This window comes from Vanellus vanellus, assembly GCF_965231255.1.
Source record: "Vanellus vanellus genome assembly, chromosome: 9".
In the NCBI taxonomy this organism is placed as follows: domain Eukaryota; kingdom Metazoa; phylum Chordata; class Aves; order Charadriiformes; family Charadriidae; genus Vanellus; species Vanellus vanellus.
Window position 1 is genome coordinate 25,190,604 of NC_138914.1, and position 14,401 is coordinate 25,205,004.

The 14,401-nt window shown below is 44.1% G+C and overlaps 1 protein-coding gene across 1 annotated transcript in view; it reads right to left on the minus strand.

Annotated features, from left to right (window-relative positions):
* Positions 1–14,401, minus strand: part of WNK2 (WNK lysine deficient protein kinase 2) — a gene marked incomplete at its 3' end in the record, with an annotated part of 115,092 nt that overhangs the window by 37,337 nt on the left and 63,354 nt on the right. The window contains exons 7-11 of the mRNA XM_082487508.1: positions 12,975–13,263; positions 9,617–9,813; positions 6,746–6,898; positions 2,510–2,701; positions 852–1,391 (exon numbers count right to left, since the gene is read on the minus strand). Coding sequence (XP_082343634.1) covers positions 852–1,391; positions 2,510–2,701; positions 6,746–6,898; positions 9,617–9,813; positions 12,975–13,263 — 1,371 coding nt within the window. The remainder of the gene's footprint in view (positions 1–851; positions 1,392–2,509; positions 2,702–6,745; positions 6,899–9,616; positions 9,814–12,974; positions 13,264–14,401) is intronic.

Consider the following 14,401-nt stretch of genomic DNA (forward strand, 5'->3'; position numbering starts at 1 on the left):
ATATGTCTGAAGAGAGAAATTTCAAAATGATGTACTACTTTGAAGATGCCATGATATGGCAGGTTGAAATGGGATGTTATGAATTTTAATCAATATGTTACGCCAAAGTGCTCTAGTAGAACACAGATTTTTCAAGAACGCTATTATTAACAGATTTAGTGCTCTCTCCTGCTTGGGTCAGACTGCATTTCACGTTGTCATATCACAGATGTGGCAATAGAAGTATTTACAGACTCTGTCAACAAGTCCTGAACAAGTTCTCTTGTAAACAGGGCTAATATTAGAAGCTCCATTTGATGCTTCATTTCTTTGATAAGGAAGAAAGGGTCTGCAGCTAGAATTTGTTCTTGTCTGATAGACCTCTTCCATGCAGTATTCTGGAGTCATTATCAAACGGCCTTTTCCCTTTACTGTTTTAAAGCAGTTCTACACCAAAACAAGTCTACCGCTTCAGGGGCATGCAACAGCCTGCAGTGAAGGCATCTTGCAAGGCTCTTGGCTGCGCTTCTCCCACCCCAAGAGAATGACAACTCACGTTTCTCTCATATTTGAGATGGGAGAAGGAAGAGGAAATTCCAAAAGTGCTCTTGGCTGCTCACTTTGCAGCCCCTACATCCTCGATATTCACTTCCCCCTGGACTGAAGACCTCCAGACCTCCCCTGCTCCACCTGCCTGCGCAGCTCTAGCAACCACCTCCAGGACCGAGGTGGAGAAGTTAACAAAGCATCTAAAAGAGCACGGAAAAAACCAAACAAACCAAAAACCTCCCCGCTGCCTGTTTACACTGGAGCGAGCCCCGGGAACGCCCTGAGTTCCAGGATGGACACAGCCCCCCCGCCCAGCGGATTACCTGGTGACCAGCCCCAGGCGCAGACAGAGCCTGTTCTGCCGGATGAATGACGCTTGGCTGAAGCGACTGAGGAGGTGGAGGTTGCGGCGGCTGGGACACTGCTTGCGTGCCCTGCGTGTGATGGGGAGAGGGCGCTTCGCTCTGAAGGAGCTGCTGGAAGGTGGTCTGGTACATCTGCTGCTGGGGCAGCGGGGGCACCCCGGGGTGCGGTGGCAGCGCTGGCACTCCCGGCGGAGCCACGGCAAGCAAGGGGATCGTAGCAGCCGACATATTTGGCACTATCGTTTGGCAGGGCAAGACCAAAGAAGCCACGGTGGTGTGAGGAAGATTGACTGCCTGCATGGGGAGGGCAGGGGAGTTGGGCGCCATGGGCAGAGCGGGGTTCATGGGGAGGCTGGGCAAAATCACGGCTGGAGCGAAATACTGCGAAGGAGCAGGGATGGGGGGCACGTTCGCAGCAGGTATATCAGAGAGGTTTGGAGGAAGGCTGTCAAGTCCTGCCAGAGGAGTAATTGCAGGAATGACAGGAAACTGAGGAATCTGAAAAAAAGTATAATACCACATAAATTGCAAGCGCTTTTCACTGATGGTACAAAGTAGTTTCATTTGCCATACAAGTATGCAAAAATCACCTGTGCCGCGATGATAATTATGTCTGTTTGTTAATCACTTCCATTCATTTCCTGAGGTTTGTAAACACAGTAGTAAAAACCAATTTATGCTTAAATCATTAGCAAAAGAGAAAAAAAAAATATCCATTTCGGGGGGACGTTTTAATACCTTAGAAGCTTAAAACTATTTCTAACGCTAGCTTGAAGCCTTCAAGCAACACACTAATTAAAAGTCGCTTTCGTTTTAATGGAAATGCAAAGAAATCGGACCAGACAAGATGCAAAACTCTTCCATGCAAAATTCAGTAAGACAATTTAAAACCCTTGTCTTTCACCAGGCTGGCTGCGACCCAGGCAGCACGGAAGATCCCATAAAAGGGTTTTTACGCTTAAAACCTCCCAGTGACGTAGCAGACCATAACTACCCTGTCATCGCGGGAGCAGCTTGCTTCTTCCCTTCAGTGCAAGCTGCTTCACCTCGCGGTGGCTGTCACTGGCAAACACGCTAAATAACACCACCAAAACCTTCCCGGCCAAGGAAAGGGTCCATCCCTGCGACTGGAAACAGAAAGAGGGCTGGGAGATGGGGAGGGGGGCACGGAGGTGGTGAGGAAAGTGGTGAAGCTGGGAGCTCAGAAACAGGGGAAAAAAAAAATAAATTAAAAAAATGGGCAACTTCTCATGCTCTGAAGCCTGGGATGGGGAAGAGAGTATGCCAGAGGGGAAGGTGCAAAAACAATGAAAAATTAAAAAAAAAAAAAAATTGCAGTTATTGCAATTTGGTAATGCCACTAACTGGATTCTCTAGGCATGACACAGGATTACTCACAAAGGAGGTTTTTGCTTCACCAAACAGAAACAAATAGTAAAGAAAAACACAGGAATTAGGAAAAAAGCTATATTCTTACGGACTAATTAAATTGGCATGCAGTCAAAATAGCCACACACAAAAAAAAAACCAAACCCAACCCTGCAAGTCATGTCAATTATTAGCTGGAAAGCTTTACTCAAACAGATGTATTCACACACAGTTTTCAGAGATGTTACCTGTGAAGGGGCCACCGGCGGCAGCTGCGGCACCGTTGATATCTGAAGGGGTTTTAGAGGTGTACTGCTGGCAGCCACCTGAGAGGTCTGGGGCTGGTACTGGGGCAATAGATGGGCCGCAGGCTGGATTGGGCAAACTGGCTGGCTGGCAAGCACCTGCTGCAGAGAGGCTTGCTGGGATATGGGTTGCTGCTGGGAGAGAAAAGAGGAATTAAAAAAAAAAACCAAAACAAAACCAAAAACAAAACTCCAGAAAACCAGGGTTATAGCCTGTATGTTAAGAAAGAAGCCGTTCACTGGACGCAGGCGCCCATTTCTCACTGCGCACCGCGAACAGGACTGTCGCTCGGAGCGGGGACAGTTTCTAGAAGAGAAGGGTGCTCCGAATTTAAACACTGTACAAGAGCCTATGTTTAAAACACATTTAAATGCAAGGTATGTTACCTGAAGAGACAAGTTCTAACCATCTTGGAAAAGGTTATCTGTAATGACTCAGACTCTTTAAATCCCAGAGATGGTTCTAGTTGGCCCTCTAAAATCCCCACCTACTAATTTCAAAGATTCCTACTATGCAGATTATACCCAGCTAATCTTGGCATTCAAAAGCTGACTACAGAACATAGCCGGCATTGAAATATACAACACTTATTATCTGAGACATGAATAAAACACAGTAATTATAGTAACAGCTGGATCCCGGTTATTTCTGAGGGGCTGTAGTAACAACGTGGCAGCCAAAAAAGCCATTTTCCCCTTCCAGGGAAAACAGTGCTCCACCGGCCTGCCAGATGTCATACAATAGAACAGAAATAAAAAGCAGCATTAAAGCTGAAAATAATCAGTATCAACCATAATATTTTGCTCAGTTGCTTTTTCAGTGGAAGGATTTTTCAACCAGTTGTTAGATATCAATACAATAAAACAGTAGAAGATGTCTCAAGGAAGCAAGATGCCGTTCACCTTGAAAGAGCTAAAATTCAAGCATGACTGGTAAGCTCCCAATATGGGGAACAAAAGAACATTTGGTCACTGGTATCGAGTGTCCGGGGATGAATGCACCGAATGCCACAAGCAGTGCAAGACATGCTGGAGACAGTACTGGATAACTGCACAGCATCAGCTCAGCTCCTGCAGTGTTTATTAGAATCATAGAATGGTTTGGGCTGGAAGGGACCTTGAAGATCACCTAGTTCCAACCTCCTGCCCTGGGCAGGGACACCTCCCACCAGCCCAGGTTGCTCCAAGCCCCGTCCAACCTGGCCTTGAACACCTCCAGGGATGGGGCAGCCACAGCTTCTTGGGGCAACCTGCACCAGGGGCTCACCACCCTCACAGGAGAGAATTTCTTCCTAATATCTAATATAAATCTCCCCTCTCCCAGTTTGAAGCCATTCCTCCTCGTCCTATCACTACATGCCCTTGTAAAAAGTCCCTCTCCAGCCTTCTTGTAGGCCCCCTTTAGATACCAGAAGGGGGTCTAGGGTCTCCCTGGGGCCTTCTCTTCTCCAGGCTGAACACCGTCAACTCTCCCAGCCTGCCCTCACAGCAGAGGTACTCCAGCACCTCTGGACCTCAGGACAGCCTTAGTCCTGCCTGAGTATTCATCTTGCCACATTAAAAAAAACACAAAACAGAACAACAACATGGCTCTGTACTGCAGTTTCTGCCGTTCCAGGTTTTGGGAAAGCAAGTGGATTTACCCAGTTAAAATCCCAGACTCAAGGGAATGGCAGCACCAGCGCTGGCCTGGCACTGGTGATGAGACAGAGCAAATTGGTGGAGATGGAGCCCAGCGCCAGCTCTGCAACATGGGTAACTCCTGCCGGACCCAACCTGGCCTCAGGACCAGGACGCTCACATGGTGCTGGGCTGGAGCTAATAAACCCAAAAAGCACCCAAAGCCAGCTCAGGCCTTTTGCCATCGCTGGCTGGGTTAATCCCCAGCTCAGACAGGCTCCCAGATAACTGGGGATTGAGCACGCCGATGAGGGTTGCTCAACCCACCTTCCACTCGAGAGGACACTGCCTTAAAAGCAGAAAAAATGCACTCCCGGAACTAGAGAAGCTTCCTAAAGCCTCCATTTCAAATCCAGCTTGTGTTTTACAACATGCTTGTGGATTGGGTGAGGCACAGGGAAGGGAAAACATCCAGATGAATGATGCTAACTTTGCCTCATTATAACCTTAACATTATAAATGCACAGATACCCAAATTGGGGGATGGGGGGGTGGGTGGGAATAAAATAATGAGGAGATGCAACATTGATTCTATGTGTCAGAGCCATCAGCGTATATTCTGGAAGGCTGGAGCATCTCTCCTGGGAGGACAGGCTGAGAGAGTTGGGGGCGTTCAGCCTGGAGAAGAGAAGGCCCCAGGGAGACCCTAGAGCCCCTTCCTGTATCTGAAGGGGCCTCCAAGAAAGCTGGAGAGGGACTTTTTACAAGGGCATGTAGTGATAGGATGAGGGGGAATGGCTTCAAACTGGAAGAGGGGAGATTTAGATTAGATATCAGGAAGAAATTCTCTCTTGTGAGGGTGGTGAGCCCCTGGCCCAGGCTGCCCAGAGAAACTGTGGCTGCCCCATCCCTGGAGGTGTTCAAGGCCGGGTTGGACAGGGCCTGGAACAACCTGGGCTGGTGGGAGGTGTCCCTGCCCGGGGCAGGAGGGTGGGACTGGATGATCTTCAAGGTCCCTTCCAACCCAAACCATTCCACGATTCTATGATTCTTACAAGATCAATACATTTAATTTTCTTCGGCAGATGAATTTTCTCACCGTGATTTCCCATTTTGTTGTTGACTTGCCCTACCACTCATCTACAAAAGACAGCAGAACTCCACTGCTCATGGCATCGTGCTGGTAGACTCCAGGAACAACAGACCTACTTCTGCCTCTGAGGCACAGAGGTGCTCTGGGAAGTTCTGGACAGAAACTTTATCATTTTACCTATTTCTGTAATGATAATAATACTGTAAAAAGTCAGTTTTTTATTGTGCTTCCTAGCAAGATTAGAAAACAAAGACAGACTAGTTATTAAATCCTTTTAACATCAGGGATAGAATTATTTTAAGAGACAGCAACACTATGAGGAAGAGGCTTGTGAAAGAAATGGAGGAAGTTGGGAAAATACGCTATTCCAACCCAGCGTTTACTCACTGGAGACAATAAACAAGACTTTGAACTGTCAGCATAAAGCTCCAGATGCCACTGGAGAGATCTGTGAGGTCCTAAATTTGCATAAGTGTAAAATTTTTGGCTGAGAGAACCATTAGAATATCCCTGCCCATTAGAAAAAAAAACATGACATATGACAAAACTTCACATAAGCATATGTTTTTCAAGGAGACCAAATTACATTGTTCCTACGCTGATGCTTTCAGAAGATTAGGGCATGTTAAAAAAAAAATAAAAAGCAACTTGTGAGATAAATGTTGGTAGCTAAAAAGGTTTGGAGAGGTGCAATACATGCCAGTCACAAAGTAGACAGACACTCCCAGACCTGTCAAAAGTTTCTACCGAGGGAAGCCGAGCTTTCGGTAGAATCACAAGAATGAGCCCCAAATTACCCCACTGCACAGGTCTGGGGCTCATTGCCCCCCAGCTGACAGCACCTCTGCACGAGGAGGCGACCTCAACTGCTCCAGAGGTGTTTTGTAAATACCCTTAAGGAACATGGGGTTTGGGGGGAATTCGTAATTCAAAATGCACAAAGAATTGCTATTTGGAGACAATTCAGAGATACAGACTCTTCTCCTGGAAGATAAAGCTACTGGCTGGATGCCTACACTGAACCGTACTTCACATGCGCGCACAACTCAAAACACAGCACCGCTGAGGATTCAAAGACAACCGACACCAGGCAACAGAGCCTCCTTCTAACCGTTTAGAAAGGAGGTGCCAAATAACAACAACACAAAATTAATAAAAACCTCTTTGATTTCTAAGGACCAAGACAGTACATTGAAATCAGTGCAAGGCTTCAAGCTAATGCTGACAAGACACAACATGAGACATCTTAACCTACATCAAGATGCTCTAAGGTACCACATGATTGTCACCAACCCGTTACTCTTCCATCCCTTAAACCCAACACCCTTTGCCCCATCCCGAAGTCTCCCAAGTGGCAGTTCCATAGTGTCAAACCCCTCAGACTTGCTGCAGGTAAGGGCTGGAGCAGAGCACGGGCAAGGAATAGGAGGAGAAAAAGCGTTTTTCGGCAGCAGCCGTGTTCTCACCTGCTGGCCAGCCAGCACCGGCTGCGGCTGCCCCAGCTGCAAGGAAGCGACGGTGGTGGGCTGGACAACGGGGAACGGCATCGCTGGCTCCTGGTAGTGCTGGGGCCGCTGGGCCACCACGGCGGGTGCAGCCTGCACGGTGGGGAGACCAGCCTGCAGGAGGGAGAGCACGGCTTTAGAGAAGAGCAACCCTCACCTCGAGAGCATCAGCAACGGCTCACCAAGAACGTAACTGCAAGGGAATAGTCTACCGGGCACTCGGTTCAACACAGGGCCGGGGGGGGGGATGAAAAATCATCTGCAAGGAAAGTCACTTAATCTAAACACATGGAAAAAAAGTCAGCAAATTAAAAATAAGACAACCAAACTGCATTGCATTTCTTTCTGAAAGCAAGTGTGCCAGCCAGTAAAACTGCTGAAAGCACACACACAGTGAGAATACACCAACAGCAACAACAAGCCGTTAACTGGGTAAGAAATTTATCTTCATGAAGATTCTATAATTTCACAAAGAATCTTTATCTTCCAAAAAAGCCGGGAATGCACTTGACATGGATGCCAACAAAGTGAACACAGGTATCAGAAAGAAATTAAAACCACAGTGGAAGTGGAAGAAAAAATAATTAAAAGAAATTCAGATAAGGTTTGTAAACAACAGCAGTTCTCTAAAACTTCAGCTCAAAGCAGATTACTTAAAAATAAACAGTATGGCAAACTGAGGCTCATAAGCCTAAAAAAACCCACCCTACTATAGCTCCAGTTATGTGCCTATTATTTTGGTGAATAATCTCCCAGATAAATACAATGATTTTTTTTTTTCCCTTGGAAAATGGAAGGTTTTGAGTCAGACTTGTTCCCTGTGTTTGTTGAGAATTTATTTCAAACCTTGAAACTTTTTACCTAAGTTATCACAGGAAGAAAAAAAATAAATACAGAAACCCCATCAGAAAATCAAAGGCTAGGAGAAATATTTTGCTCATGAATAAGATCTTGCCAAATCCTCAATCACAAAAAAAGCAAAATACATTGAGGGTAAAATTACTGGAACCTATCAATGGAAAGAACGAGTCTGCTCTAGAAGAGTATGCTGCACAGCTCAGTTTAATAAAAGATTTTCTGCTCAAGATGTGCCTGCTGAGGGTTATATTTGGAGATGTCAAGGCAGTGCTTCAGGTGAAGAAGAAACGAGGAAGGATGCATCCCAGGAGACGTGCGCACCTAGGAAAGGTGGTTTCCATAGCAGAAGGAGCTGGAGACAGATGCCAAGGATGGTTTGTTTTTTTGGTGTTTTGTTTTTTTTTTTTTGTTTTGTTTTGTTTTTTTTTTTTTTCCCCCCTTCAGGTGAATGGAGTCATGTTTCAATGCATTCACGAAGTTTGGAAAATATAAGGTTAAACCAGGGATAACGATGCACTTCCTAAGTACGTAGGGTAAATCTGGATCAAGCAGGAAAAAACCAAACATCGGTCCTGCATTTTTTTTGTTCTTCTCTTGATTCAAATAGGATGAAACACACAAAAAATAATTAACCTACCACCATCATGACTATCATTTTTAGTAGGCAGGTTGCTTCCACTGCTGGGGGTGGCTGCAGTCACCAGCTTGCTCTCCACCGGTGGTGTTTTGCCAGTGCGTGTTTTACAACAGGACTGGGACCAGGACCATCCAGGCACACTGGCTTGGCCACCATCATGGGGCAGAGGGCAGAACATTTCCTGCAACTCTTGCAGATCTCCCAGGAGAACTGGTCTTTTGGCTAATTACGTATTGTAAAGATTCACGTAACGGAGGCAGGTCTAAACTTCTGCCCCATGAGTCGACTACCTGGGGAGCGAGGACTTCCACCATGCCATCAAGACTTCTGACACGTTTTGATGTTGGCCAGACTGGAATAAACAGGCTAGGCATGGCTGAGGAGGCTGGTGAGGAACCATTAGCTCTGTAGGGTACGTAGAGGTCCCTAATGGCACCAGAGGTGATGCACCTGCTGCCTCTTCTCTAGTCTGCAGATATGTGTTTTCCTCTCCAGGTTCTTGGGGATGCGACACTGTTTGGAGTCAAAGCCACGATGGGGTCACTGTGGCGGTAAAAAGTAACATAAGCACTACTGGCGCTGCCTGCCGTGTGTAATGGGCAAAGGCTGGAAGTGGAACATAGTGCTGGCACAGCTTCTGAAGGACACGTGCTCATGTTGTGCCTCTCACTGGAAGCACCTGAAGATTTCCGATCACTCGCATGTGTTTATTCTTGCACCAGTAGCTCCATTAATTGCTTCTGGTCAAGGTCATAACAGCATGAAAACAGGAGCAAGCGTGAACGTCTGTCTGGGCTACCAGTGCCTGCTTCTGGACCCTCAGTAATGGACGAATGTCGCCAACTCTGTGCAAGGTTCAATCCAAACCCAGTGCCAGAAAGGCAGTGACTGGATGTGTGACCTTGGTCACAACAGGAAGAAACATCAGACCCAGAAGGCTCTTGAACAAATGAAGGAACAACACTGTGTGGCTACACTGACAGCGAACAAAACCAAACCAAACAGTTCTCAACTACGTGTACGAGGTTAAAACTAATAATTGCAAAGCTATTAATGTAGTTCAGTGACAACGGATTGAAAAGAAGCTTTTTTACTGAAAGCATGACAGCTGCCAGTGAAGCCGGCATTCTTCAGAACGGCAAATATAGCTAGCCAGACACCAAGCGCACATTTCGGATCGACTAGAAATGTATTACTAAGCAAGCCACCATCAACAGAGCTGAGTGCGGAACATGTGTAGCCAGCCCTGGAATCCACACCTACTGAAAGCAAGAGTATAAATGAGTCATTACGTACGATCTAGGACACAAAAGGACTTCGAAAAGCTTCAGACTTACTCCTGAGGGCTGCTGGTAGTGCCCCAGCTGCTGAAGACCATGGGGCACGGCCTGGCTCTCGCTCAGGGGTGGGCTGTACACCCGCTGGATAGCGGGAGGTATGGGATCAGGCAGGGACGAGTAGATGACACTTTGCTGGCTGCTTTGGGAGTCTGAATATACAGTGGACCCCTGGCCGCTGTCAAACGTGCTGTCGGCTGAAAGAACAACATTTTTTGATTAAAAGCCCAACGCCTCCAAACGTTTAAGTAATGATTTTAGAGCAAGGTCAACACTGGTTTACGTAATTAGCATTTTTACTACCCAGGACCTTTCCATTGTATAAATAAATTATACAACACAAATGTTATTTTCCACAAAAGGCACATACTGCTGCTCTTAAGCCAAAAGCCATCCCCATAGATTTCTGTGCATGATGATATTTTAAGCACATTGATATTTCCTTTAAAGGGCACAAGGTTGACATTAAGAATTGCAGACATTTATAGATTTTGTAGGATGAAAGGAAAGGAAACCCCAACTGTAATGTTCACAGCAGATCATGGAATTTTTTTAGAGTTGCATCTCCTGGGGATGCACTGACTTTAACACATTTTTTATTAGTAGCGCTGAAAATTACAAAATTCTTTTTTGTACGCTTTTAGTTCAGCAAACCATACCCTACGTGAGTACATAGCAATACCTCAAGATGAAAAACAGATAACAAAATAACCTGCAGGTTCGCAGCAATTTAGGAGCATCCTTCTCTGTCGGAGTTTCCCATGCAGAGTGTTTGTCCAGCTAAGCTGCAGAACTGCACAGCTACTGGGCAAGCACCGTGTCTGTTCTCAAACGGAAATAAATCTTATCTGTACCATTGAGTATTACCAATTTAAAAATGTCTTTTCACGTCTTTCGAAGCCTGTAGAGGTGCTTCCTGAGCACAAGCTATTGTTTTCTTCATTTGAGAAATAAAATTAGATAATCAAGACTGTAGCTGTAAGTATCCAAAAGACAAATAGCTTGTAACAGAGATTTAGAACTCAAAACTGTAAGAAAACTGTAACACAGGTATAAAAAAAATGGCTTAAATTACAGCTAAGTTTAAATGCTATTTCTTTCTCTGACATTTTCCATCTTCTCTTTTTTCCATATTCCAAATAAGGTTTTACTTATTTGGATTTTAGATAATAAAATTATTTTTTAATAGCACCAGAGATGACAATTCTCCTCAATATTCACAAACTATTCTCCCAACTGTTTTGTTCACGAAATTAAACTCCCCCCTATATTTATTCCACTCATTTCTAAAAAGAGTCAACATGGCCCTGCTCTAAGGCGGCAGGGATTTCTGCTGCATACACACTTCCATTTTATTACAAACAACTATTTAAGATCTCAAAGGAAAAAAAAATGATGGTAGAGTGCTAAAGTAAAAGCTGTGAGTCAGTCTGAAATTTTTATAGAGCAACATGCGTTACACACATTAAGTTATTAATTTACATTTTCGCATCTGACCTCAGATTATTCTATTAATCGGTAGAACAGTAATTTATAGAGGTCTTAGGCCTAATATAACTAAGAAAACATCCAGACATCTGATAGTGAATGGTCAAAGAATACCAAGTATTGGTTAGAATTTGAGAAGGAGTAGGAAATAAACTGGGGGGGGTTATATTTAGCATAAAATTCTGCCAACTCATGTCCAACAGAAGCACAGGAAGCACGAGTAGCCTCATTGTACCACTGGAAACAAAAAGAGCCATAATTACGGTGTTTCTCAAAGGAATTAGATGGCATGAATTAAGTATATGATCAAAAAAAAATAAATCAATTTAGCTTCAGCAAAAAAGCTTTGTAAATACTGCAATATTTTGAGATTTATGCAAATATGGCCATTTCTCATATCTTGTAAAGGTTTGTTTTCTTGCAGAGGCAAGCTTGGTTATTTTAGTATTCAAAGCAGACCTCTGTATAGCAATTTATACAATACCTGAATTAAAGCAGCAGCTGTCTCTTTGCTAAAGATAATGCATCTTTAATTTAAATGTGCTTACATAAAAGTCCAGAACAGTAAAACAGAAACATTATGATAATAGTTTAGTAGCAAAATACGTACATCAGATTTTATCAGAAAAAATGGCTAGAAAAAAAAAAAAAGAACTCTCATAAAATTTCAAATCTTCCAAGCTAAAGATATCTGGCAACATTTCCTTCAAGATGTTTAAAAGTATAAATAGATTAAGATTTCAATACCAGAGCTTCACTTGTTAACAAAGGCTGATTTTAGCAGAGATGGGGACAAGTTACTTTAGGGAAATAAAAACACTAGTTCTTCATGCCTTGCTGCTCGCTGGCGATGAGTCTGGTGCTCAGAAATAAAATGAAGGGAGGACAAGCTCTGCAAGCAAAGCCGGGGAGTTTCTTATTCAGAGATAGACCAAAATCAGTGCTGGTAATTAAAACAGGAGATGTAAATCCATCTGTCTTGAAATAGCCCAGTGATGAGACTTGAATCGGCCCCAGCTGAATGTGAAGAGTTGGCAGATCATCAGCTTCTAGCTACCAGGGCCTGGATGAGAGAGAGCAACCACCTACTCTGACCTGCCCTAAAGAAGATCAAACCACCTCTGTGCCTCCAGGCCAGGAGCTCAGGACAAATTAGAGAGCCTGGAGGATCAGGGAGCGCACCTGCGTCATGACCTAAGGACCCCAATAATAATTACAGCATCAGCCCACAAGGTCTGGTGCTTCCAACATGCATGACCACACCACAGTTGCTATTTTCCCACAAAACAGAGAAATCTTGAATTATATCACATAACATTCAGAGATGGATTTTATTTTTTTTTTTTCTGCTGTAGACCTTTGCACAGCTTCACAAAAAACTTCATACAAGCCATCAAGAGTAACTCGCAAAACACAAGAAACAGCAGCGCTTTGGTGTCAGCAAGGTCTGCTTTCAAATAAACCTCTCTCCACATTGCCAACATAATTTTAAAAAGCCACCAGTTGCTTTGACCAGTCTGGTGCCAATTCAACTTCTGCAGGCTCCAAAATTGTGTTTCACACAAACTTAGTGTTGACCCCACCATCTGGCATGGAAAACATGTATTTTTTTTGTGTCTAGCAGCAGGTCTCCTTGCTTTTCTATTTACAAATATATTATGTTTTTTGCACTTACTGCTACTGAAGGAGGAGCTATCTCTATATAATATAGTTTTTCTTGAAGCTTCATTTCTTTCAAAAACAACACACCTGTCCGAGACGCTTGTGTTCTTTGAGCTACTGTGCAAAAACCTGCAGAGCTCACCGTCGAGCTTGGATTATCATTGACTTTTACCCTTGGACTTTCACACGAAACCAAAACGAGACTTACACGCAACAGATGTGACGCTGGTGGGCAGGTTTTGTTGAAAGGGATGCTGGTCCGCCTCAGGCTCCTCCGACTCCGACAGGACATGGTGACCAGTGTGGGACAGGTAGGTGACCTGGACCTGCTGTGCATGTGGCGTCTTCAACTTCTCCAGACACTCAGAGTCCCGACGTTCCTCTGACTGCATCCTAGGCCAAATTCTCTCTCTTCTCCATAGTATTAATGCTACTCTGTCACGTATTGACTTCGCAACTATCTTGAGATCATTTTCATGAAAAAATCCAGAGTCAATCTACGGAGGAGGCACAAACTTAGCAAGATCATGTGCGCGCAGATGGGCACACACACGTGTGCACACCCACGTGTTACTCAAATCTCTTTGCTGACAGAGAAATAATGTGAATTACATATTTATTCCTCACAAAAACAAGAACTCAAGAGCTTGATGGGTTTTTTTGAATAAACATTCTATCCCTAGTGTACTTTAAAACAACAATATGAGTGTACTTTAAAACAACAATATGAGTGTACTTTAAAACAACAATATGTCATTTCTAAGACCTGAATATATATTGGGTCAATTTATTCACCAGTTAACATCCATTGAGAAGAAAGTTTAGCTGCAGATGGGTTCCTTTTTTTTTTTTTTTTTGAAGGGCTAACAGAACACTCAAAAGAGGAAAGAAACATCTTTGAAAAATGCTCTTTGAACAATGCAACAGGAATAAAATATACTACCCCTAAATCAGAATTTATCGCCTTAACCTTTCCAGTATACGCAGTTTCCCAAATTGCTGTGGTTGATACCAGAGCAAGTCATGAAGGGAAAAGATGTTAACAGAATTTCATCTCAAATTAACTTCTCTTAAATGGTGAAGTCAGTACTGATTGACTTTTATAAAGAAAAAGCCTATCATTGAGTCAAACCCACTGTTCACATTTGACTGCAAAAGGGGACCGGGCCTGCTCAGAATTCGACTGCCCACCAGATAAAACGGAAATTCATCTTTGCGCTGCTTGTTTGCTGGCATGGTCTCCTACAGCTCAGGGTAGGAATTTTAGTATAATGATGACCTACCAGAGATTTGGCTGCTCTCCTTACATTCTTAACATGCACATTCCACAGATTTGTAGAGGCAATCTAGAGGTTTCCCTTCTTTGCTCTTACCCAAACATGAGACAGTTTTACAGCTTAGATTTTCGTTGTTTAAAATTAAATAGGTGCAAAGCAGCTTAAAATGCAGCTACAGATGGGTATTTTCCACTGCCTGTGCCCTCAGACTTTACTGACGTTCCTGAAGCGATGATCCAGCAAATGCTAACGAGAGAAGAACTTGAGAGAACCACCACACAGGTCCTGAGAACCTTGTAGGGTATTAACTAACATGCCCAGTAGATTCTTCCTGACGAAGCTTAATGAGAAGGCACTG